Raw genomic sequence first — 26,942 nt, forward strand, 5'->3', positions numbered from 1 at the left:
CCCAGTACCCAGGTCAAACTGACTGGCTTGTAGTTGCTGGGTTTATCCTTACACCCTTTTTTGAACAAGGGTGTAACATTTGCAATTCTCCAGTCCTATGGCACCACCCCTGTATCTAAGGAGGATTAGAATATTATGGCCAGTACCTCCGCGATTTCCTCACTCAATTCCCTGCGCATCCTAGTATGCATCCCATCTGCTTCTAGTGATTTATCTATTTTAAGTACAGCCAGCCTTTCTAATACCTTCTCTATTAATTTTTATCCCATCAAGTATCTCCACTACCTCCTCCTCCACTATGTCTATGGCAGCATCCTCTTCCTTGATGAAGACAGATGCAAAGTACTTGTTTAGTACCTCAGCCACACCCTCTGCCTCCATGAATAGGTCTCCGTTTTGGCCCCTAATCGGCCCCACCCCTTCTTTTACTATTTATATACCTATAGAAGACTTTTGGATTCCCTTTCATGTTGGCTGCCATTCTATTCTCATACCCTCTCTTTGCCCCTCTTATTTTCTTTTTCACTTCTCTAACCTTGTGAAATATTGTGAATAATTGTGAAATATTATGGCCTTGAATGAGATTTTGGGGCTCAAGGCCTCTGTAATTTCACCAATGTTCCAAATAATCAACTTTTAAACTTATATATTATTTTTATATCGAGGTTGCTGCAATGTGAACACATTTTTGTACACCAGGTGGCATAAGTTGTTGCAGGTGGCTACTGGAACAGCAAGACAGGAACGAGTTGTCAATGGCCAAGTCTGAAATTTTCATACTGCGGCATGTTCCAGCATTGGTTGTGGCAAATTATGGGTAACTTCTGCATTTGAACTTTTGCAGTGAGGTTTTTCTACAGGCAAAAGCAATAATATGGACTGCTGTTTTCCACACAGTCTCCTTGAATTGATACAAAATCTGGACACTTGAACCTTGAAAAAATGATGCCCTTTATGAAAATGACCTGTTCAATTTAACCAAATCATTGCTGCAAAGGGAATGGGGGGAAAAAAAAGATATATAGGAATCGATCATGGGATTGATAGCCCTGTTCAAAGACGATTAATCTGTGGAGGATCTTTTCTTGTATATCGACCCTGTTCCAATTGAAGGTATCTACCACCTTGTTTCTTACTCTGCTTGATGATTGGCTGACAATTTCAGCCGTGTATCCCAGTCCTATGTCTACAGAGAATCAAGGCATATGGCTTTGGACTGAGCACCACCTGTGCTTGTGTATTGGACTATTATTGAGTTGTCAGGTCCTATTTATATTTCCTATATAGAAAATAGACAACATTTGCCACAAATTGGAGAAAATCTAATGGCATACCTCCAAACAAGACATCAAGAGCAGATTCCCTGGATGCTTCACCCTTCACTCAGATACTGCAGCAAATTCTAATATTATTTAGAGGTACAACAAATGTGAAAGATGGAAATTGCAAGTCAGCCTCTAAAGAGGGAAGTAATGTGTTTCAAGTGTAGGTAGAATAACCAACTGTGCTAATTATGAACAATGTCAGTGCTATGGAATGGAACATTTTCCACTTTTTCTATTGGGCAGTAATAGGTTAGTTAAAACGTTGGCTAGATGCACGATAAAGCGCGCTCTCCAGTGCTGCAATAGTAACTTAAACCAACAGAATGTGGAGAGGACAGGTCCCTACGTTGTTTTTAAGTTTTGCTATAATGAACTTTGAATCATCGTGCAACCCTCTACATAAAGGGCCTCAGACACAGAAATAAATCGGGACCATAATGTAAAGACAATAACTGGTCTGCAGATCAACCTCTACTGTCAACAGGCTATGTGATGGTGTGGGGGAGGAGAAAAGAGTATAGGAAAATATAAGAAAATATCACTGGATACAAACCTACAGCAATGCGATTTACAATGAAATGAAGTAAAAAAACTATGGAAGGCAACTTTGACATTTAGGTACTAATACTTTGCGGTAAAGTGTCTGTCATTGAGTCATGTTTGTATTTAAAATTTCTCAGGATTCTGGTTTTGAAATCATTCACCAAAATTAAGTGCAATAGCTCAAGCAAAAGGTATACACTAAATTCATTTCAGTTTTGACATATTAATATGAAAAGTTTGAGCGTAATTTAACAAAGTCACCTTTTGCTCACTATTTAGCCTGTCAGATATGTCATTACATGGAGAGGGAGGGAACTCTTCGGAGAGTTGGTTTAAGTTACTATTGCAGCACTGGAGAGAGCGCTTTATTGTGCATCTAGCCAACGTTTTAACTAACCTATTACTGCCCAATAGAAAAAGTGGAAAATGTTCCATTCCATAGCACGGACATTGTTCAACTTAATTAGCAGAGAATTCAGCTTGAAAAAGAAACAAATGCTGTAAATGACATTTTCTCCCGTATACAGTTTTAATCAGTTTATGCTAGAAATTATAAAATATGTATTGTGGCTATTCTTGGTAAGAGGAATAAGAAGGCCACATACTCCTTGGAAAAGAGAGTCTAACTGGGATGAAGGCGCAAAGGGATCTAGGGCTAAAGATTCACAAATCATTAAAAGTAGCATTGCAGGTTAACAAATCCATTTAAAAAATGCAAACAAAGAACTGGGGTTCATTTCTAGAGGAGTAAATTTGAAAAGCAGAGAGGTTGTGTTAAACTTGTATATAACCTTGGTTACACTTAGAATGTTGTGCACAGTTCTGGTCTCCATAATTACAAAAAGGATATAGAGGCACTGGGGAAGCTGCAAATTTTTTTTTAAAAGGATGTTACCACTGTCCAGAAAGACTGAACAGGCTGAGGCTCTTTTCTCTAGAAAAGGGAAGGCTGCGGGGTGACCTAATAGAGGTCTTTAAAATCATGAAGGGGTTTGATAGGGTAGACGTAGAGATGTTTCCACTTGGGGAGTCCAGAACTAGGAGTCATAAATATAAGACAGTCACTAATAAATCCAGTAAGGAATTCGGGAGAAACCTTACCCAGGGAGTGGTTAGAATGTGGAATTTGCTACCACATGGAGTAGTTGAGGCGAATAGCATAGATACATTTAAGGGGATGCTAGAGAAGTACATGAGAGAGAAAGAAATAGAAGAATATGCTGATAGGGTTAGATGTAGAGTGGGAGGAGGCTCGTGTGGAGCATAAGCACTGGCATAGACCAGTTGGGCTGAATGGCCTGTTTCTGTGCTGTAAGTTCTACGTAATTCTATGTATCGCATAAATCTAGCCAATAAGCCAAGCTATTTTTAAAGAGAAAATAGAACTCCACAGTAAAGTTATTAATCAAGTTACTCACTTTTCTTTCAAGTGCTAGAAATTTCTAATTCCTTTCATCAGAGAACTCTAGTTTTGTGCCTTCAGTCTAATAGAAAGTTTTTCTCCCCCCTCACTACCTTACCTTTTGTCTTCACCTATCCTAACGCATTGCTTCATACTCAGATACAGTTATATCGGTGCCAGTAGCTCTCCACCACTTTACCCTGGTGTTCATTTTTATGTCTGAGCCTAGACATTGAATATCAACAGGTGATTTGATTGTGTATGTTTGGGGTAGGGGAAGAAAGAGGAGCATTACAGCCAGGCCTAATCAGGTATGGATTTCACTTTGAACATGTATAGTTTTCAGAAGGAATCACTGGAAAGCAAATCAGCAGGAAATCTGGTCAAGTGAAATGGAGGGGCTGGATCTGCAGAGATCGGCCAACAGCATAACCTTGAAAATGAGCCTTCGAGGTTAGTATGCATCAGTGATATACTCCCCAATGCATTTACTTGTTAAGCATCAGGGAGCTTAATGTTAAATAAAAGCTAGGGCTTCCTTTGCCTCCTCCCCAAAATCCCCCACCCACCATTTGTTAAGTAATGGAGTACAACAAAGAGCATTTCTAGCACTCACCTTCCAAAGTCACAGAGTTTTAGGACAGCTGTTTCAGGATCAAGCAGCAGATTCTGTGGTTTGATATCCCGATGGCAAATTCCAAAGGAATGGATGTATGCTAAACTCCGGAACAGCTGATACATATACAACTACAAAAAGAAAAATTATTTTTCATAAATTATTAGAACAGAGTTCTCTAGTTTTTACTGCACTAGTTAGAAAAAGAAAGAATTGCATTTATGATGTCCCCACCTCAAAATGCTTTATAACCAAGTTATGTAGCAAATGTGGCAGAAAATTTGTACAGATGCACAAACAGCAAATGATTGATTAAATCATTTGTTTTTGGTGGTGTTGGTTAAGGGAGGAATGTGGACAGGGGGAGAACTCCCTGTTCGTTATATCTACTTGAGAACAGCAGATAGGGCTTCAGTTTAACATTTTAAAACTGGCACCTCATGCAGCACTGAGGGAGTGCTGCAATGAATAGCATTTAATAATTTGACAAATTAAAACACAGCAGTGCACACATTTCAACTGACAACTCAGTTTGGCCTAGTTGGTCGTATTCTCGCCTCAGACATTTGTGGGCTCAAGCCACTTCCAGGACTTGAGCACAATCACACCAGTGTAGTGAGTTCTGCATTGTAGGAAGGGCCAGTCTTTGGATGAACATTTAAGCAGAGGTCCCACTTGCCTCTTCAGCTGAATCAGGTGGTCATTAAAGACCCCATTATCACTATTAGAAAAAGGGTAGGGCATTCTGCCAGTGTCCGAGTTAACATCCCTCCCTGAAAAACCACAAATAACTTGTCTGGTCATTGTCTGACAACTCTGCTGTGTGCAAAATAGCTGCTGGGCTTGCTTACACAATGATCATTGCACTTTAAAATAATTCACAGTACATGAAGCATTTTGAAATGTTTGAGATGTGATAAGATGCAAACTTTTTACAATTCATGAAATTTTATGTGAAAATCAAACTGTTTGTAATTTCAGCTAAGCAGCTAACATGCTTGTTTAGTGCTACCAAAATGGATTTTGAAAAGCTGGAACTGCATGCTTCTACACGTGCTTCTCTTGTGCAATCCCTTGCATGTCATACTGACGTCACATTAAGCTAACTAATAAATGTCTGAAATGGGGCTATTCCGTGAATTGCCTGACCTTGTATAACAAAACTTGCTACATGTTAAGGCAGTGAGTTGAGTCACAGATCAAGTTCCAGGTTCAATCCTTGGTCTGCACGGAGTAGTTAGCTGATCTCAGCTACAGCAACGATAAGAACACTATGATCAGCCTAATCACAGCTGGGTTAGAAAAGGAGAGTGCAAAGGTCCCTATTCCAGATCACCATCTAGTAACTCCAACAGGATGTGCATTACGTAGGCTTTAGGTAAGGACACGATTGGATAGCCAGCCAATACCCATCTAATGTCACACATGAAAAATGGCCACTTGGGCTAGGTACTAGAGGCCCAGCTCCAACCTCCCATTACTCTCTAAAGACCTTAAACCTCCTAAAGACCTCCTAAATCCGTGGCCAACTTTCCTGCAACTCCATGTTTACAATTCTCCAATCAGATTTCCATCTCTATCCCAACACCAAAATGACACGGATACCACGCCATCCTCCTTCAAAGCCTCTCCTCTGTTGTCCAGATCAGTGGGACTGCCCTCACTTGGTTCCACTCTTACCGATCCAATCGTAGCAAGATCAGCACCAGTAATGGCCCCTGCACTGGTACCTCTGGAGTCCCCAAGGATCTATGCTTGGCCCCTCTTCTTCCTCGGCTACACCTTGCCCCATGGTGACGTCATCCGATGAAACGGGTCAGCTTCCACACGTACGCTAAAGACATCCAGCTCTACACCACCTCTCAACCAGTCCACTGCTCTGTGCTATCAGACTGCTTGCCCAACATCCAATCTTAGATGAGCTGCAATCTCCTCTAGATCAAAATTGGGAAGACTGAGCCATTACATAGAAACATAGAAGATAGGAGCAGGAGTAGGCCATTCGGCCCTTCGAGCCTGCTCCGCCATTCAATGAGATCATGGCTGATCATCCAAATTCAGTACCCGGTCCCTGCCTTCTCCCCATATCCCTTGATCCCTTTAGCCTCAAGAAATATATCCAACTCTTTCTTGAATATATTTAATGAACTGGCCTCTACCGCCCTCTGTGGCAGAGAATTCCACAGGTTCACCACTCTCTGGGTGAAGAAATTCCTCCTCATTTCAGTCCTAAATGGCTTACCCCTTATCCTTAGACTATGACCCCTGGTTCTGGACACCCCGGCCATCAGAAACATCCTTTCTGCACCTAGTCTGTCCAGACCTGACAGAATTTTATAGGTTTCGATGAGATCCCCTCTCAATCTTGTAAACTCCAGTGAGTATAAGCCCAATTGACACAATCTCTCCTCATACGTCATTCCTGCCATCCCAGGTATCAGCCTGGTGAATCTTCGCTGCACTCCCTCCATGGCAAGAACGTCCTTCCTTAGGTAAGGTGACCAAAACTGCACACAATACTCAAGGTGCGGTCTCACCAAGGCCCTGTACAACTGCAGCAAGACATCCTTGTTCTTGTACTCGAACCCTCTTGCTACGAAGGCCAACATACCATTTGCCTTCTTAACCGCCTGCTGCACCTGCATGCTTACCTTCAGCGACTGGTGCACAAGAACACCCAGGTCTCTTTGCACTTCCCCTTCTCCCAATCTATTGCCATTCAAATAATAATCTGCCTTCCTGTTTTTGCCACCAAAGTGGATAACCTCACATTTATCCACATTATAGTGCATTTGACATGTTTCTGCCCAATCACCCAACCTGTCCAAATCGTACTGGAGTTTCACGACATCCTCCTCACCGCATACCCTCCCACCCAGCTTTGTGTCGTCTGCAAATTTGGAGATATTACATCCAATTCCCTCGTCCAGATCATTAATATATATTGTGAACAGCTGGGGTCCTAGGACCGATCCTTGCGGTACCCCACTAGTCACTGCCTGCCACTCGGAAAACGACCCGTTTATTCCAACTCTTTGCTTTCTGTCCGCCAACCAGTACTCTATCCAAGTCAATACCTTGCCCCCAATTCCATGTGCCTTAATTTTGCACGCTAACCTCTTATGCGGGACCTTATCGAAAGCCTTCTGAAAGTCCAAATACACCACATCCACTGGTTCTCCCTTATCTATTTTACCAGTTACATCCTCAAAAAATTCCAATAGATTAGTCAAGCATGATTTACCTTTTGTAAATCCATGTTGACTTTGTCCGATCCTGTCACTGCTTTCCAAGTGCTCTGCTATTACATCTTTTATAATGGACTCGAGCATTTTCCCCACTACCGATGTCAGGCTTACTGGTCTATAATTCCCCGCTTTTTCTCTGCCACCTTTTTTGAATAGTGGGGTAACATTAGCTACCCTCCAATCCATGGGTACTGTTCCAGAGTCTATTGAGTTCTGGAAGATGACCAGCAATGCATTCTACTATTTCTAGGGCCACTTCCTTAAGTACCCTGGGATGTAGATTATCAGGCCCTGTGGAATTTATCGGCCTTCAGTCCCATCAATTTTCCTAACACCATTTCCCTACAAATACTGATTTCTTTCAGTTCCACCCTTTCATCAGACCCTATGTTCCGCGGTATTTCTGGGAGGTTATTTGTGTCCTCCTTTGTGAAGACAGAACCAAAATATATGTGTTTAGTTGGTCTGCCATTTCTTTGCTCCCCATTATAAATTCCCCCGATTCTGACTGCAAGGGACCTACGCTTGACTTCACCAATCTTTTTCTCTTTACATATCTATAAAAGCTTTTACAGTCAGTTTTTATGTTCCCTGAAAGCTTACTCTCATATTCTATTTTCCCTTTCTTAATGAATCCCTTTGTCCTCCTTTGTTGAATCCTAAACTGCTCCCAATCCTCAAGATTATTGCTTTTTCTGGCCAATTTGTATGTGCTCTCCTTGGATCTTATGCTATCCCTAATTTCCCTTGTTAGCCACGGTTGAGTCACCTTTTTTGTTTTATTTTTATGCCAAACTGGGATGAACAACTTCTGTAGTGCATCCATTCGGTCTTTGAATGTTTGCCATTGCCTATCCACCGTCAACCCTTTGAGTGCCATTCCCCAATCAATCCTACCCAACTCGCTCCTCAGACCATCGTAGTTTCCTTTATTTAAATTGAGGACCCTAGTTTCTGAGTCAACTACTTCATTCTCCATCTTAATGAAGAATTCGATCATATTATGATCGCTCCGACCCAAGGGGCCTCGTACAACAAGATTGCTAATTAATCCTTTCTCGTTACATAATACCCAGTCTAAGATGGCCTGATCTCTGGTTGGTTCCTCAACATATTGGTCCAGGAAACCATCCCGTATACACTCCAGGAATTCCTCCTCCACAGTATTGTCACTAATTTGGTTAGCCCAATCTATATGTAGATTAAAGTCACAAATTCCATAACCTTGCTACTGATTCCATCCCCCTCCCCAGTCACACACTCAAATTGAACCAGGCTCTCCAGAACCTATTCCAATCCCAAGCTGAGCTTCTGACTCCATATCCTATCCCACATCAAATCCCACTCACCAATCCCAACATCACAGATTTAAAATTCTCATGTTCAAATCTCTTCACGGCTTTGCCTTCTCCAGCCTTGTAACTGCCCAAAACCACCACCACCCCCGCCCCCACAAACCTGCATTCCTCAGATCCTGGCCTCCTGTACATCTCCCTCGCACCTAACCACTGGCAGCTGTGAGTGAAGCCGTTTAGGCCCTACGTTCAAATTTTGTCCCTAAACTCTCCAACTGTTCACCTCCCTCGCCTGCTTCAAGACCCTCCTTAGAAGCCGCTTCTTCGACCAAGTTTATGGTTACACCTCCCAATATCTCCTTCTTTGGCTCAATGTCCATTTATTGTTTGATTACGACTCTATGAAGCATCTTGTACGCTTTTCTATGTTAAAAGCACTATATAAGTGCACGTCGCTATCGTATATTACAATTTAGGCCACTTCCTTATACTACTTTCTTTCACTGCAGAAGTCTACTTCCATAGGCACATCTGTGCTTCCTATGAACCTCCTTGCCCTTATCGCTAAATATCTGGGATAGCGTTGCTGCAGGACAAACGAACTCACTCTTCTACTGTAGTGCTCCTGAAATAACATGGATATCCACCATGTATTTCCAATCTCTCTGAACCAGAACACAGGAGAACCACATTTCTGAGGCTAAAAACAAACTTGTTTTCACTAAAAAAAGTCCTTAGTTGTCACTATTACTTTAAAAACAGTTTTTCTCCAACTAAAATATTGAAAGAAGCTTTGCGGGTTTCCCCTCACTTAACCTGTCTATATCCCTTTGCAGGCTCTTTGTATCCTCCTCACAGCTTAGGGAAAGTAAGCTGAGGAGGACACAAAGAGCCTGCAAAGGGATATAGGCAGGTTAAGTGAGTGGGCAATAAGGTGGCAGATGGAGTGTAATGTGGGGAAATGTGAAGTTATCCACTTTGGTAGGAAGAGTAGAAAAACAGAATATTTTTTAAATGGCAAGAAACTTTTAAATGTCAGTGTTCAGAGATTTAGGTGTCCTCGTACAAGAAATACAAAGTTAGCATGGAGGTACAGCAATAAATTAGGAAGGCAAATGGCATGTTGTACTATAACCCCCTTGCAATAAAGGCCAAGACTAAGGAAGTCTTTCTACAATTGTACAGGGCTTTGGTGAGGCCACACCTGGAGTACTGTGCATGGTTTTGGTCTACTTATGTGAGAAAGGACATACATGCCTTAGAGGCGGTGCAACAAAGGTTCACTAGATTGATCCCTGGGATGAGAGGGTTGTCCTGTGAGGAGAGATTGAGCCTATACTCTAGAGTTTAGAAGAATGAGAGGCGATCTCATTGAAACGTAATATTCTGAGGGAGATTGACAGGGTAGTTGCCGAGAGGTTGTTTCCCCTGGCTGGAGAGTCTAGAACGAGGGGGCAATCTCGGGATAAAGGGTCGGCCATTTAAGATAGAGATGGAGGAGGAATTTCTTTACTCAGAGGGTTGTGAATCTTTGGAATTCTCTACTCCAAAGGCTGTGGATGCTGAGCCGTTGAGTATATTCAAGGCTGAGAGATAGATTTTTGGACTCTAGGAATATGGGTATCGGGCAGGAAAGTGAAGTTGGTCAAAGATCAGCCATGATCTTACTGAATGGCAGAGCAGGCTTGGAGGGCCTAATTCTTATGTTCTTCGAGGGCATTTTTCGTAATTGTACAGCATTGCATTCAGAGTCCTGCCTTACTGCAAGGACCTACACGTGCAATTCATCTGAATAAACTGAACTAAGAATTAGGCAAATCTTGCCATATTGATCCCAGATTTAAGCGGTTTCTGCCTGTAGAACTGTCACATCAAGATAGAATCCAAATGTATAAGAGCAACCTCCTAAGATATGACTCAAGTAATTTATGTAACCTCAGGACAGAAACAAAATGGAGAGTCCTGCTCGAAGGACTCCCTGGTGACGCAGTGTGTGTTCATTTCCAAACAGACAGCAGATATTTATGAGAGACTGCAGGCCTGGAACAATTACAACTGCAACAGACTAAGCATAGGCAATTTCTATTGATAGAAATTATGGGGTAGAGTTTCCGTTTTTGGCGCAATTATCGATTCTGCTGCAAATTGTGGCCAAAATGGCGCCCATTTTGAAAAGTGTTCCTCCCCCCAGCCCAGAGTTTCTGCTCACTCATTTGCATGTCACCGAACACAAAATCTGCCATGAACCAGCACAATCGGGCAGCGTTTTAACATTTTTTTTTTTTAAATTGCGCTTTAAAAGATTGCCTTTTACTTAAAAGTGGTAACTTGAAGTTTGACTAAAACAGCTGAAATAGGTTCATCACAGTGTCTATCCACCAGCTGAGTAACCAGATTTTAAATTACTGATTCACTTTTTAAAAAAATATCAAACTATTTTCTAATTATATTGGGGTACATTAGTCAGTTTCTTAGTAAATGAAAACAAAAATCACATTTAGAAGATTTTAAAATGTACCTTTTTAGTGTCCTTGCGCCCAAAAGACCCAGCTTCATTTTTAAAGCCTCCCTGAAAGCCAGCAAACGAGCGCAATTAGCGTAAACTCCCAATGGTGATTAATTCACCCTGGGGGCGTGGCCAACTTTGTGGGCAGGGCCTGCTTCCAGCGTGAGGTTTTTTAAAACTAGCGCAATTGATTGCGGAAACGAGTTCCGCCGAACACAAACTGCGCTTAAAATTCCGATATTTTGCGCCAGTTACGCCGCTATCAGCTGAATTGCGCCCAAACAAACCAGCACAATTGAGCAAAAACTCCAGGCCAGTAAATATACATCACCAGGACGGGCTTTAGATCTAATATTGGATAGGTAATTGCTTGGCCTTAAACAACCATATGCATCTGATAGGAAATTACAAATTAACCCATCTATTGTTCTATAATAAAGGATTTATAATTTGATCAGCTATAGTTCAAAGGGCTACTGGAGCAATTGGAAGTTTTCACAGACTGAAACAAATTCCTAAATCAATTTAACAACAGCAACTTGCATTTATATAGCACCTTTAATGTAGCAAAATGTCTCAAGGTGCTCCACAAGAGTTTTGACACCAAGCCACAGAAGGAGACATCAGGACAAAAGCTTGGTCAAAGAGGTAGGTTTTAAGGAGCATCTTAAAGGAGGTGAGAGGTGTAGAGAAGCCAAGAGGTTTAAGGAGGGAATTCCAGAGCTTAGGGCCAAGACAGCTGAAACCACGGCTGCCAACGGTGGTGCGATTAAAATCGGGGATGCGCAAGAGGCCAGAAATCTCAAAGGTTTGTAGGGCTGGAGGAGGTTACAGAGATAGGGAGAGGGGTGAGGCCATGGAAAGGATTTGAAAACAAGGATGAAGATTTTAAAATTGAAGCGTTGTCAGGCCGGGAGCCAGTGTAGGTCAGCAAGCACAGGGGTGATTGGTGATACGAGCAGCAGAGTTTTGGATGAGTGTAAGTTTATGTAGGGTGGAAGATGGGAGGCCGGCCAGGGAAGTATTGCAATAGACAAGCCTAGAGTCAACAAAGGCATGGATGAAATTTCAGCATCAGATGATACGAAACAGGGTCGGAGTTGGGCGATGTTATAAAAATGGAAGTGGGCAGTCTTGGTGATGCAGCAGATATGCGGTCGGAAGCTCATCTTGGGGTCAAACATACAGAATTTGCGAACGGTCTGGCTCAGCTTCAGATAGTTGCCAGGGATGGAAACGGTGGCCAGGGAACGGAGTTTGTGGTGGGGATCAAAGACAATGGCTTCAATATTTAGTTGGAGGAAACTTCTGCTCACCCAATATTGGATGTCGGACAGTCTGATGAATCCAAGACAGTGGAGGAGTCCAGAGAGATGGTGGTGAGATAGAGCTTTGTGTAGTCAGCGTACATGTGGAACCTGATGCTGTGTTTTCAGATGATATCGGCGAGTGGTAGCATGTAGATGAGAAATAGAAGGGGGCAAAGGATAGACCCTTGGGGGACTCCAGAGGTAATGGTGTGGAAGTGGGAACTGAAGTCATTGCAGGCGATTCTCTGGCTATGATTCGATAGATAAGAATGGAACCAAGCAAGGGCAGTTCCACCCAGCTGGGTGATGGAGGAGAGGCATTGGAGGAGGATGGTTTGGTCAACTGTGTTGAAGGTTGTAGATAGGTCAAGGAGGATGAGGAGGCATAATTTGTCATGGTCACAGTCACAAAGAATGTCATTTGTGACTTTGATAAGGGCCATTTCAGTACTGCGGCGGGGCTGGAAACCTGCTGGAGGGATTCAAACATGAAACTGCGAGAAAGATGGGCACGGATTTGAGAGGCGACAACACGTTCAAGGACTTGAGAGGAAAGGGAGGTTGGAGATGGGGCAGTGGTTTGCAAGGACAGGTGGGTTAAGGGTGTTTTTTTTTTTTTGAGGGGTGATGACTGTTACTATTACTTATTCAATGATTAACATTGTAATAGCTCACAGAAAAGCAGTAGCAAACCCCCCAACAGTTTACAGAAACTAATTTATGACCATTATATGACCTAGCTAAAACTTTATAAAAATAGAATTTATGAATGGAAACCAGGCAGATCCTGGCTCAGTCACAGTAATAACCAGGAATATAAATGAAATTTTAACCAGCATTAAAGTTGACCTATAAAAAAAATATCCAGCCATTGGGAATGAAACCTAGGCTGCCAAATCATAGAAGAGGAATGGTCAGAGTTTTGGAAAAGATCCTCAGCATCAGCACGTGCAGCAAAATGTACAAAGACTAACTCAAGATTATTCACTGAGAACACCACATCCCACACAACTCTACAAATTTTACCTTTTACTACTGGGCGACAGAAGGGCTCCCTCCTACACACATTCTTCTGCAATTTAACCATTCTTGATAGCAGTCAAGGGTCACAAGGACAAAGACAAAGACAACTGGCTTTACAAAAGGTTTTTTACATCCTTTACTAATTTTAGGGGGGAAACTACACAGTATCAAGTACCCTACACAACGCACAATCTTTTCCCTATCACACTGCTTGCACGAAGGACTTCTAAATCCGTATGGGATTAAGTTATGATTTTCTTTTGGCATTGCATTTTCCAATGTTGCTCAACCTGGCCTCAGAGTAAAAACACTGCCCAGAGCACCCGCCCTCTAATTTTTCCTTTCCGTTGGGAAGTGCTGGGCGAAGGCCAGGCATCTCAGTGGTACAAATCAGCATATGGGGACCTTTTGGCTCAAACCCACATTCTACCACTCCAGCTACAGGAAAGGGTTGGTTTCAGCTGTTATGCCCACACTAACCAATGTTCACTAAAGATGAATGACTGCTTGGACCAATTATCAGACAGCTACTGCTACTCATGAGGCATACCCTAGCGATAGTAGGGGAGAAGAATCAGAATTTTTAGAAATTAATTGAACAGAATTTATTTTATGCATGTTTATTCACACATTATGCAATTCTTTTTTTTCCCAAAAGTAGTCTGTGATGTACACACAAGTGCCCTTCCCTGAATACTGCTTTCCACCTTGTGAAACAGCCCTTCTATAGCTGACATATCCTACAGTCAGAAAGGCAGGCTCAAACATTTGTTCGGTCAGTAATAAAAAAATGTAACAGGTTTAAAAGGAAATGTGTTGAAAAATAAATGGCAAAAAATGCAACTATTTGCATAGAATCGTAAAAATCATTTCTTTCACAACCGCACTTTAGTGCACAGCATCATTAATAGAATGATCAGCTATTCATTGTTCAGTTGCCTTAACAAAAACATTAAATACGTGGGTAAATGGTATTGTTACAAGCCATCAATACTGGTGGATGAAAAATGAATTAATAGAATTAGAAATTTACTGACGAGTCTTATTCTGAAAGTATAGACCAAGAAGTCCAATTATAGAGGCACGCTCTTCTCATTGAACATATTGCCTACCCACAGCAAACATGTCATTAAAAAAAGGTACTGAAATTGGGAGCCGAAATTAAATTGACAGGACACACCAGTACCGTAGGACCCTCAAACCTACGTGTCCAGGAATTTCAATTATAGCTTCGGCTGACAATAAAATTTACAGCCATCAGTTCCTGGTGGACATCCAGATGGATCGCTGTGTCACTGAGTGTGGCATCTTGTTGCAAAAAAATTTGACTAAACGAATCCACCCCCACAGAAATGCACCAGCGATTCCACCGCATAATTAGAGACATAAAAGTAGTAAGGAGACAGAGTATGGTATAAAGTGTAGAATAATGAAACAGGGAAGTAAAAACATTAAAATAAACTATTTAATACGAAGTACACATTAAATTCCTTACTTTTACATAAATCATCGGGAGTGTTTGCTTGGCTCGGCTGTAATGTCTGGCAACTCTGTACACAGTTTCCGGAACGTAGTCTAGCACCAAGTTGAGGTACACTTCATCTTTCTAGAAGGGCATGAAAAAAGGTTGCCATTATTAATAAATATTATATTTAATACCACACAGACCCTCTAATCTATTTTTTTGTGCTCATTTCAGGCACCCAGCGTCAGTATCAAGCACTCCCACGTCATGGTTTGATACATAGTGAAGCACTCTGCTTCAACAATGCCCCAATCTCCAGACTCACTGTGCCCATTCCTCAGACCAGACATGCTGTGAGAATGCCAACTTAGTGCCAATTAGTGGCAGTTTTCATTGTGGGTCATATCCATGAAGGGCCAGATTAAAAATGTCCAAGCTCATTCCACATTTGATTTTCCCAGCCAGGAAACTTGCACCTCAATGGTCTGGGTTGGATTCTCAGATGTGAAAGGCCCACTGCATCAATCAATCACTCGGTCTCAAATTTAACAATAAAATTAACACATTTAACCAACAGGGTCAGCTAGAAATTATTCTAGTGGTCGTTGACTTGTCTATAATAGCTAGTTTTTTTTACAACATTATTAAAATTCACATTCAGTTGCATTTATTTTTAGATACACTTCACAAAATGCCTCAAAACTTGTAAAATATTATCGACAGCAAAAGAATAACCACAAAGAAAAACTGCAACACTGGTAAATGCAGTTCAGAAAGCACACATTTGTGCCAGGAGCATTAGAGCAATTTTAAGCCAAAGTTTTAAAAACTACGTTTTAAAAAAAAAAAAAACCTGTTTTTACCAGACCAACAGAATTTATACTGACACTCCTGGCGATCCCTATCCTAATTTCCAAAAGACAATGTCAGCTACCCAAGGAAAATAGTGCCATTATTCCAGAAAACATTAGTATACAGCAATAGATCAGTAAATATACAATAATATAACTATCTCATCAACTGACAAATATAATGACCTTGGGATACAGGTCTTAGTTTGAAAACTGAGAGGTCCACAACTACCTCAAGTGTCTAAAATTTAACAGCTTAAAAATAATAGAAGCTTAGTCAAGCAATAGAAACAGTTAGAAATAATTCAAACTTCACAATACTTGAAGACATGCTAATAGATTAAAGTAAATGAAAACTGAGCAGTTAAACCATTAGTCTATAATGATTAAGTGATCAGGAGTGGAAGTTCCAGCTATCGCTTCTCCCTAGCCATGGAGACAGACAAATTGTAGCCCCTCCTTAAATTCAATTCACCAAACAAATCAACTTACAGGAAGCAATTTAGAGGCTATTTTCAAATATTCTTCTATTATTTGAGGGTGGGAGATAACACATGAATAGTATTGTATAAAATGGCACTAGGACTTGTATAATATTGGTAATCAAGCAGACTGAGCGCTGTACCATCAAGGCAATCACTGAATTGTCAAGATAGTGCTCATTGAGAGCATATGACGTTGCCAGGTAACTAACTTGGAGATAGGCTAACCCCCCAATTCGCCACACACTGACATGAAAAAGTGGGGTCTGGTTTTTGCTGGTAGGTCTTGCTCTTTCAGGAGGAACACAAGTAGATACACCTAGAACTGTCAACTTGGAACAAATTTTAGGTGTGTGATATTCAGTCACAAGACATTCCTGAGGCAATAACGTGCACCAGAAACCAACGATTCAAAGTACAAACTGTCTGACGTGGGAAGGCCCAAATTACTATGTATTCTTCTCCCTAAAAAGACCACAAGGACAAAGGTTTGGTACAACAAAAATTGTAGAGAACAGGAACCAGCATAGATAACAGCAAAAGAAAATTGAAGAAATTCAGCAAAATAAGCACAATACCAGCAAGAGCAAATTGGGTCGAGGTTGGAGGAGAAGCCTGTTCAAAAACGGTTAATAAGAGCCAAAAGTGGGACCCAGTAAATACTTTGTTTCCATGATATGTGCTGAGTAAGCTAATGTCAGCTAGGGTATTTGTAGTGGTATTACAATTGGCCACAGAGGCTATTAGTTCAAGAAGTGTTATAGAAAAAGTAATCACCAAGGGTTCTTGGCCTTGATCACTCTCCACCAATCCCTTCTGGAAGTACATGTGTGAATGGCGGTGAGGCCAAGTTTGTGCTCAGCTGTGACATCCTCCACAGCGGACACTCATTGCCGAAGCCTACATGTAAATGGCCCACTGGACAAGGCATTAAAAGGGAGGCCACTGCCTACGAAGCTGTTTTACTGACTCGATTAGTACAAGTTATTTATAAAGAATGATAAGTGACACTTTATTATTTCAATAAAAGAAACGAGGATAAATAAAATCAGCATCGTTATTTCCCTGAAACTGGAATACAGTAGAGTCTACAAACTGAATTCCTTTTGAAGAATTTACTTGTTTTCAGGAAGATGCTGTAGATTTCAAAGCAAAGCTACAATTTAAAACGGCTTTGTAATGTAACTACCTTGTAGCACAATACCAGTTATACGGAGTTCAGTGTTTTAAAGCAAGGCGAGAGGGGAACCAGATTGTGTAAAACAAATACAGGTTAACGCAACATTTATTTTAAAAGCTAAGTCACGTGCCGAACGTTTTGCAACAGAATTAGTGATTGAAGAATCTGTCAGCCAAGGTTATGCTTAGTTACTATAAATTCAAATTTACTTGCCTAGAATGCTAAAATTATGCTTCTAGAATTATCAACTTGCATCTTTAGCGTAGTAAAACGTTCCAAGGTGCATCACAGAGCCAAAGGAGTAGATATTAGAACAGGTAACTAAAAGCTTGATCAAAGAGGTAGGTTTTAAGGAGCGTGTTAAAGGAGGAAAGACAGAGCGGTTTAGGGAGGGAATTCCAGAGCTTAGGGCCTAGATGGCTAAAGGCATGCTGGCCATTGGTTGGGCACGGGGGTCAATGGGTGAGTATGAGGCCAGAGTCGGAGGAACAGAATTCTCATAACTCTGTAGGAGGTTACAGAGATAGGGAGAGGCGAGGCCGTGAGAGATTTGAAAAGGGTGAGAATTTTAAAATCAAAGCATTGGTGGACCGATAGCCAATGTAGGTCAGCTAGCACTGGGGTGATGGGTGAACGGGACTTGGTGCAAGTTAGGATATGGGTAGCAGAGTTTTGGATGAGCTCAAGTTTATGGCGGGTGGGAGAGGGGAGGCTGGCCAGGAGAGTATTGGAATAGTGGAGTCTGGAGGCAACAAAAGTATGGATGAGGATATGGGGTTGGAAGCTCGGCTCAGGGTCAAATAGAATATAGAGGTTGCAAACAGCCTGGTTCAGCCCAAGAATTAAACAAGCTAAAGTTTAAGATTTCTGAGTGATTCATTTCCTCTCAAGTACCGAAACAACATCAAGTTCCTGTTGGTGGTGCTGTTGAGAACAGTAACATGTGTCCAGGTTTAACAGAAAGAACCAAGGTTTGAACTGAGGTTATTAATTTTAGTGCAATATACAATGAAGGCTGGATGTAATTTTATACCAATCAGAATATGTGGGTTAATTTTAATGACAGCAAGTAGTTTGTAGTGGAATTTTTTTTGGTTTTCTGGAGAAAGAAATGGGAAGTGTTCGGCCCGTAATTTCAGATAGGAGGCTTCCTGCGTGCGGATGCCCATCGGAAAAAAATCTACGCACTTAAGGGAGAGCTCCAGAGATCTGGTCACTTCCGATCCTGGGCCTGTCCACAGTTGAAATGCGCAGGGCCCAGGTATCCCAGGGGCGCATGCGGTTCACAAGCGTCCCTGGGATCACGTGGACCAGGCGAGCCAATAGGAGAAGGGAATCTCTCTTCATACTTTTGACAGATAGACCTGTCAAAAGTATGAATGGGGATCACTGAAAAAAGACACAAACATTAAATAAATTTTTAAAAAACCATCACATTTTTAAAATGAGTTAAAATTACATTAAATTAAATATTTTAAACAAAAATTTTATTTTGGAAAAATTAAAGTTTTTTTTACTGGGCTAAAAATAAACTTGTAGTGTATGTAACTGTTCTACCTTTAAGAGAACTATTGTATGTAACCGTCCACCTTTAAGAGAACTATTTTAGGTGTGGCACTACTTTATCTTGGCTGCTGTATACTGTAATACCGACGGTGACCACACCAGTATATAAGTGCTGTGTCAGGATTTATTGGGCAGATTCACCCTGACCTTCGAATAGTAAAGTCCTGTTAAAGTTACTCTTGTAGTCTGTGTATTAATTCGCCATAATACCTACAGACTTTACAGTGGCGACGAGTTCGATCTTACCCTGCGGCAACAATACTTCCGAAGCAGTTAACGAGCGTCGAGAAGAGGCACCCGCCCTCGTCGTTCTGCTGAGAGAAAACTCGAGTCTGCAGAGCAAGGAAGGAGGAAGAATTCAGACACGAAGCCTTCCATCAGCAACAGGCACTGATTGTCCCTTCTGCCACGGTGGTGAGTGAGCCGATCAGCACGAGAAGCAAGTCGGCCACGGTGACTGTGAGTAAAGGGAAAATAAAAAAAATAAACGGAGGATAAGGGCGGTGAACTCGACCACGGTCGGGGGAAAGGAGCCGGACAGAAGTCGGGCCCAGAGGCGCTGAGACTGGGGCAGCGTGGAGCACGGAAGCCGCGGTACAAGCGGGCTGGGAGACGCAACGGCGTCGTGAGACAGCTAGACCGCGACCGGCGAAAAAGGCCGGGCAGCTACCGAGGCCACGAAGCGCTGCGACCGGGATCGTAAGGCGCGGGAAGATATAAAAATAAATAAATCGCGGAGAACTCAGCCGCAGCCGGGGAGGAAAGCACCGGACTGCGAGAGGGCTGGGAGGCGCGATTGGAAGCCGCTGAGGGAGAGACAGAGCCCGAGCGAGCGGGAGAGACAGAGCCCGAGCGAGGGAGACTGAGCGAGATCCAGCCCAGCGGCTGAAACTGTTCGCCGTCAACAGGTTGTACCCAGCGCCGGTTGCCCTGCCGAGAAAAGGGAACAAGGAACGCACTGAAGCCGACGCGCAGGCTGCGAACCCCGAAAGCCAGCGGTCGTCGCCCGAGGGAAAAGCTTACCCCTCCCACCAGGGGAAGAAACGCGGGAAGCCGCCAGTAGGCGGGGAAGAAGACAGAAGCGGGAAACCACCATTTTGAAAGTGGGCGGGGAAAGAAGACAAGCGCGGGAAACCGCCATTTTGAAAAAAAAAAAGTTAAAGAAATATTTCGTTGTTGTTTCTCAGGAAGAGTGTGAAGATGCCTAAGCGTAGTAACATCAACGGGTTCGATTCCGATGTGGAAGATTGGGCCACGTATGTAGAATGCATCGAGATATATTGTAAGGTCAATAAGATAGCAAATTATGACAAAGCTCTAACCTTACTAAACTCAATGGGTGCGAAGACATACGGGTTATTGAAGCATCTTCTATCACCAGCTAAACCGGCGGATCAGTCTTTCGCTAATATTGTTGCTGTCCTGAAGGATCATTTTAACCCCGCACCGCTGATGTTAGCGGAACGATCAAAATTTTACGTGAGAACGCAACGAAAAGAGGAAAGCAACGCGGAGTACCTGGTTGAATTGCGTAGGCTAGCAAAATACTGTCAGTTTGGGGTAAATCTGACAGAGGCACTGAGAGACAAGTTCGTGTGCGGGATGTCGAAGGAAGGAACACAAAAACGACTGCTCGAAGAGAACGATCTTACACTTGATAAGGCTGTCCTTATTGCAGCATCGCACGAAGCCGCAGCGAGAGGCACGGCGGAAATGCAGCGGTACTCAGTGTGGATCAAATGACTTCGGGTACAACGAAATGTTATCGTTGTGGGAAGACAACACACGACCAGAACCAATGCTGGTTTAAAAACCAGGAATGTAGAAAATGTGGCAAGCTTGGTCACATAGCTAAGGTATGCCGGTCAGGAAAGAAGACCAGCAATAATAAGTCACCGCAGAAGAAGTACAGAAAGGTACATAAGGTGACTGGGAAGAGTCCAGATGAACAGAATTCGGACTCAGACTCCAACAGCAAGGAACTGGGTAGTCTGAGGATTCACAATGTGAGTAAAGAAGCTGACCGACAAACTATCTGGGTCACACTACAGATTGCAAAAGTCCAAGTGAAGATGGAAGTGGACACCGGATCGGCGTTGACAGTCATGAATAAGCAAGATTACAAAAAGTTATTCAAACATATTCCCCTACGGGATACGGAGATAGTATTGCAGACATACACGGGGCACAGAGTATACCCCATCGGAAAGATAGAAGTCAAGGTGAGATACAAGGACAAAGATCACCAAGGGATGGACATGTATGTGCTGCCCAAGGGAGGTCCACCACTTCTGGGACAGGAGTGGATCAGGAAAATAAAGATAGACTGGCATTCACTAAACACAATGACGGTAGATTCCGGAAAGGAAGATGTCAAACCTGAACGGTTGTCCAGAATATTGGACGAAGCTAAAGAGGTATTCCAGCAAGGACTGGGAACACAGAGGAATTAAAGCAAAAATCAAGATTGCAGAACATGCAAGCCCAAAATTTTTCAAAGCCAGATCGGTACCTTACGCGATACGACCTGCTGTGGAGGCAGAACTGGAAGAGCTTGAACGTTCAGGGGTACTGTCTAAGGTGGACTGGAGTGAGTGGGCCACACCCATTGTTCCCGTCATGAAGTCTTCATCAAGTAACAAGCCAGGGGGACCGGGAAAGGTCCGCATCTGCGGAGACTTCAAGATCACAGTTAATCCGGTGCTTCACACGGTACAATACCCGCTCCCGCGGATTGAGGATATCTTTGCTTCATTGTCTGGCGGGAAACACTTCACCAAGATAGACCTGGCACAAGCATACTTGCAAATGGAAGTCGAGGAAGAGTCGCGCCAGTATCTCACAATCAACACGCACAGAGGCTTGTATCGTTATAATAGACTGGTTTTTGGAGTAGCTTCGGCTCCAGCAATTTGGCAGAGGGCCATGGAGCAGGTCTTACAGGGTATTCCAAGCACGCAGTGTTACTTGGACGATATCCTGATTACGGGAGAAGACGAGGAGGAACACCTCACAAATTTGAAACTGGTGCTCACCAGGTTGAAGGAATATGGCCTTCGAGTTAATCGCCAGAAATGCGAGTTCTTCCAGAAACGGATCTCGTACTGCGGTCATGTCATGTCATTGACCAAGAGGGGCTGCACAAGTCACCTGACAAGATAGAAGCTGTCGTGAAGGCCCCCGCTCCGGAAAATGTATCACAGTTGAGATCGTTTCTGGGGTTGATTAATTATTACCACAAGTTTCTGCCAAATCTATCCACGGTGCTGCATCCGCTGAATGCTCTGTTGCGGAAAGAAGTACCATGGAAGTGGAGCGAGGACTGTAAGAAGGCCTTTCGCAGAAGCAAGGCGTTGATTACCTCTGAGGAAGTGTTGGCTCATTTCAACCCAACGTTACCTCTTCGTCTAGCTTGTGATGCTTCCCCTTATGGAATTGGAGCAGTACTTTCACACAAGTTACCAAATGGCTCGGAAAGGCCAGTCGCATTTGCGTCCCAATCATTGACCTCCGCTGAGCGAAATTATGCTCAGAAAGATAGGGAGGCCCTCAGCCTTGTGTGGGGAGTAAAGAAATTCAATTATTACCTGCAGGGCAAGAAGTTCACATTACTGACAGACCACCAGCCGTTGGTGTCCATATTCAAACCTAACAAGGCCGTTTCCACTATGACAGCGCAAAGGCTACAGAGGTGGTCCGTGTTACTTGGGGCACACCAATATGACATCGAATACAAAAGGTCCAAACTGTATGGAAATGCTGATGGGTTATCGCGCCTACCGTTGCCAGTAGTAGAAGAGGCGGCTACAGTGGACCCGGTAGAGATGTTCCACTCATCCATAGTGGAATGTCTACCAGTAACAAATTCGATGATCGAAAATGAAACAAGAAATGACCCGACTCTCTCACGAGTCTACGATTTAACAGTGGAGGGATGGCCAGCACATGGCGAACCAACGCTGCCCGCATTTTCGCAAAGAAAAGAACAGCTGTCAGTGTGCCGAGGAACCTTGATGTGTGGATCTAGAGTGGTGATTCCACCCAAACTTCAGCAGAAGGTGCTAAAGGAGCTTCACGAGGGGCATCTGGGTGGAGTGAAAATGAAGAACCTAGCAAGAGTGTTTGTGTGGTGGCCAGGTATTGATGGAGACATCGAAGAAATAACCAAGAGCTGTCTAGGATGCCAGAAGGTCCAAAACGCGCCACCACAAGCTCCTCTGCATCCATGGGAGTGGCCCTCATCTCCTTGGCAAAGGGTACACGTCGACTTTGCTGGTCCATTTATGGACTCAATGTTTCTAATCGCGGTTGATGCACACTCCAAGTGGCCGGAGGTAATAAAGATGTCCTCCACCACCACGGAAAAAACCATCACAGTATTAAGGACCATATTTGTCAGGAATGGGCTGCCGGAACAGATCTGTTCTGATAATGGACCGCAATTTGTGTCCGAAGAATTCAGGAAGTTCTTAAAAAGGAATGGGGTCAAGCACTACACGTCAGCCCCATACCATCCCGCCACCAATGGATTAGCTGAAAGGTTTGTCCAGACCTTCAAGAAGGCCATAAAGGCCATGGGTAATGAAGACATCAACCTACAACATAAGGTAGATAACTTCTTGTTGGCGTACAGGAATGCAACACATGCGGTCACAAACCAAACTCCCGCCATGATGTTTTTCAATAGAAGACTAAGATGCCGGCTGGATTTGATTAAGCCAAACGTCAGAAGAGACGTAGAGAACCGGCAATTTCAGGGCATGAATGAAAGGCCAACTAGATCCTTTCAGATAGGTCAACAAGTTTTGGCCCGGGACTACCGTACTGAGAAATGGCAGCCTGGAACTATTGGGAAAAGGCTAGGGCCGCTGATGTATACCGTGGACATTGGTGACAGCATAATAAGGCGCCATGTTGACCAGATCATAGGGTCATCCACAAAGGACCAACCTACTCCACAACCTTACACGGCTAATGTTGAAGCAGAGATACCCAGAGCACCTACCTCCGATCTGGTAATACTGGAATCAGATGAACCTGACACTGTCCTTCAAGCCGAATCGACCTTGCCAGAAGAACCTACTACCCCGCCGAAAACTACTACACCACCGAGGCGTTATCCGGACAGAGTCAGGAAGCCTCCAGAGAGACTGAATCTGTGAACTGTTTTGCATAAGTTGTACATATGTTATGATGTTATGTTAATGGGGAATAAGTATGTTGTAAGCTAAAAAAGGGAGAATTGTAGTGTATGTAACTGTTCTACCTTTAAGAGAACTATTGTATGTAACCGTCCACCTTTAAGAGAACTATTTTAGGTGTGGCACTACTTTATCTTGGCTGCTGTATACTGTAATACCGACGGTGACCACACCAGTATATAAGTGCTGTGTCAGGATTTATTGGGCAGATTCGCCCTGGCCTTCGAATAGTAAAGTCCTGTTAAAGTTACTCTTGTAGTCTGTGTATTAATTCGCCATAATACCTACAGACTTTACAAAACTTACCTTTTTTAAAAGTATTTTTAAATTATAAAAAAGAGAACTTTTTTTTTTTTTTTTTTAAACCCTTATGCTGGTAAAAGCAGGTTTTACATCTGCTTTTACCAGGCAAAAGATTTTTTAAGGGTTTTCAGCGGGCGGAGGTTCTGCAGAAAGCGGAACTATCCGCCCGCAGAGGCCCTTCTCCAGGGCAGGGGTCCGATCTGTCAAGAGGATTCTTGACAGATCAGAAATGCCGGTTTTCAGCACCTGAAACCAGTATTTCCGATGTCCCCACGGGTGTGTACACAGCTCATACACACCCGTAGGCATCGGAAAATACGGGCCTTCGTGTTTGTGGGCTGTTATGAAATCTAACAGATGTCTTTATTCAAACGCTGCCACTTACTGGATTGGTAAACTGTTTGAATATGTAGGCATTTTACGTAACAGTTAATTCCATGCATTAGGTTTAATACATACATTTTTACAAAAAACCACTGTCTTGGTTCTCAAATAGACTACTCAGTAAGTGAAACTCCGATAGCCCACTGCCGCTGTAGGTAGAGAACTGGCAACAAAGGTAAATGGCCAGCCTGGACACCACAGGGGCAACATTTCCTTCTGGTCACATGTGCTGGGCTCAGATCTGGGAAAGGCTGCATGCAGAATGGTGAAGTTACAAATGTAATTTTGTTTTAGCTGCTGCACAGAAGTAAAGAATCAGAGGGAAAAAAGCTGCATAGCTTCATGAGACAGGGGAGGAGGAGGATTAACCAAATTGCTATGGGGAAAGAAAAAAACGACCAGATAAGTTGCATATTTTTACTGAAATATTTGCAAGTACCCTTTTGTGTACACCTTTGGAAATATAAGCAGCCATCATTTCCATTCCTTTTGAAGTTTTCCATGATGTTGCAGACAGGATTCCGAATAACCAGTTTATATAGGTTTGTGTGATAAATACCTGCAATGCATACATTTTTTGAACTATAGAAATTTTAATTAATAGTCTTGGTAGAGATCAAGGAATTCTCAGTAATGGACACTTCTTTCCAGACCCTATTCTCAGCTGCTCCTACAGAAGGATATTTCCTCAATTAAATTTTCTATTACTGAAAATCTCCACTGGCAGAATTTCAAGCATCAACCATGATCAAAATTGCCTGGATTTTAAAATTCTCATCCTTGTGTTCAAATCCTTCTATGGCCTCATCCTTCCTATCTCTGTAACCTTCCTTGAGCCCTACAAACCTCCGAGTTTTCTGTGCTCCTCCAACTCTGGACTCTTGTGCATTCCTGATTTTCATCATCCCACCATTAGCAGCTGTGCCTTCAGCTGCTTAGGCCCCAAGCTCTGGAATTCCCGCCCTAAATCTCTCCTCCTTCAAGTCACTCCTTAAAACCCAACTCTTTGACCAAGCTTTTGGTCACCCGTCCTAATGTCTCTATGTGGCTCGGTGTCAAATTTTATCCGATATTGCTCATGTGACACACGTTAAAGGCGCTACATAAATGCAGGCTGTTGTTTAGGCAGATCACGGTCACAAATGTTTAGAAAGGAGTTCCAAAACTAACAGCTTTACAGCAGGTCAGTGCTCACTACGGTATTATTTCACTCGGCAATCTACTTCTTAGGCAGTCCCTCGGAACATTAAAAATGAGTTCGCAGGTAACTGATGAGTCCAATGCGGGACTGAGTCTCTGTCACAGGTGGGGCAGACGGTGGTTCAAGAGGCGGGTGCTCGGGTTGACGTGCGCTCCTTCTGCTGTTTGCGCTTGGCTTTCGCTTGCTCCCATCGAAGAGACTCGAGGTGTTCGGCGCCTTCCCGGATGCTTCTCCTCCACTTTGTACAGTCTTGGGCCAGGGATTCCCAGGTGTCGATGGGGATGTTGCACTTTTTCAAGGAGGCTTTGAGGGTGTCCTTGAAGCGTTTCCTCTGCCCACCTGGGGCTCTCTTGCCGTGCCGGAGCTCCGAGTAGAGCACTTGTTTTGGGAGTCTCGCATCGGGCATGCGGATAATGTGACCCGTCCATCGGAGCTGATTGAGCGTGGTCAAAGCCTCGATGCTGGGGATGTTAGCCTGAGCAAGAACACGGACGTTGGTGCGCCTATTCTGCCAATGGATTTGCAGGATCTTGCGGAGGCAGCATTGGTGTTACCTCTCCAGTGCTTTGAGGTGCCTGCTGTACATGGTCCATGTCTCTGAGGCATACAGCAGGACGGGTATCACTACTGCTCTGTAAACCATGAGCTTAGTGCCAGGTTTGAGGTCCTGGTCTTCAAACACTCTTTTCCTCAGGCGACCGAAGGCTGCACTGGCACACTGAAGGCACATACTCGGCAATAACTGAGAGGTGAAGAAACCTTTGAGAAGCTGGGACACTGGGGGTGGGGTGGGGGGGGGGGGGGGGGGGAATCACATTTGCTATATCTATTGCTTTTCCCCCCCCTAAACTATTTACAAGTTCCTCAATTTTACCTCGTCTCTTCCACTCCCTTCTCTGCCCCATGCAGCTCAAGTTTTGAGAAATGTTAACCATAATTTTAGATATGTATTATTCACGAAAACCCATTACTGTTCATACAATGCAATTACAGTGGCACCACAACTTGCCTGCAACTTTTGCAGTATCACTGCCAACAAAA

General features: G+C 43.2%; 1 protein-coding gene across 3 annotated transcripts in view; it reads right to left on the minus strand.

Annotated features, from left to right (window-relative positions):
* The window catches only part of gsk3ba (glycogen synthase kinase 3 beta, genome duplicate a), a 164,072-nt gene that overhangs the window by 35,845 nt on the left and 101,285 nt on the right, over positions 1 to 26,942 (minus strand). For all 3 annotated transcript variants that reach the window (XM_086006854.1, XM_086006855.1, XM_086006856.1), the window contains exons 4-5: positions 14,764 to 14,874; positions 3,887 to 4,017 (exon numbers count right to left, since the gene is read on the minus strand). In XM_086006854.1, coding sequence (XP_085862980.1) covers positions 3,887 to 4,017; positions 14,764 to 14,874 — 242 coding nt within the window. The remainder of the gene's footprint in view (positions 1 to 3,886; positions 4,018 to 14,763; positions 14,875 to 26,942) is intronic.

This window comes from Somniosus microcephalus, chromosome 14 (assembly GCF_052327205.1).
Source record: "Somniosus microcephalus isolate GS21.2 chromosome 14, FLI_Smic_1.0, whole genome shotgun sequence".
Lineage (NCBI taxonomy): Eukaryota > Metazoa > Chordata > Chondrichthyes > Squaliformes > Somniosidae > Somniosus > Somniosus microcephalus.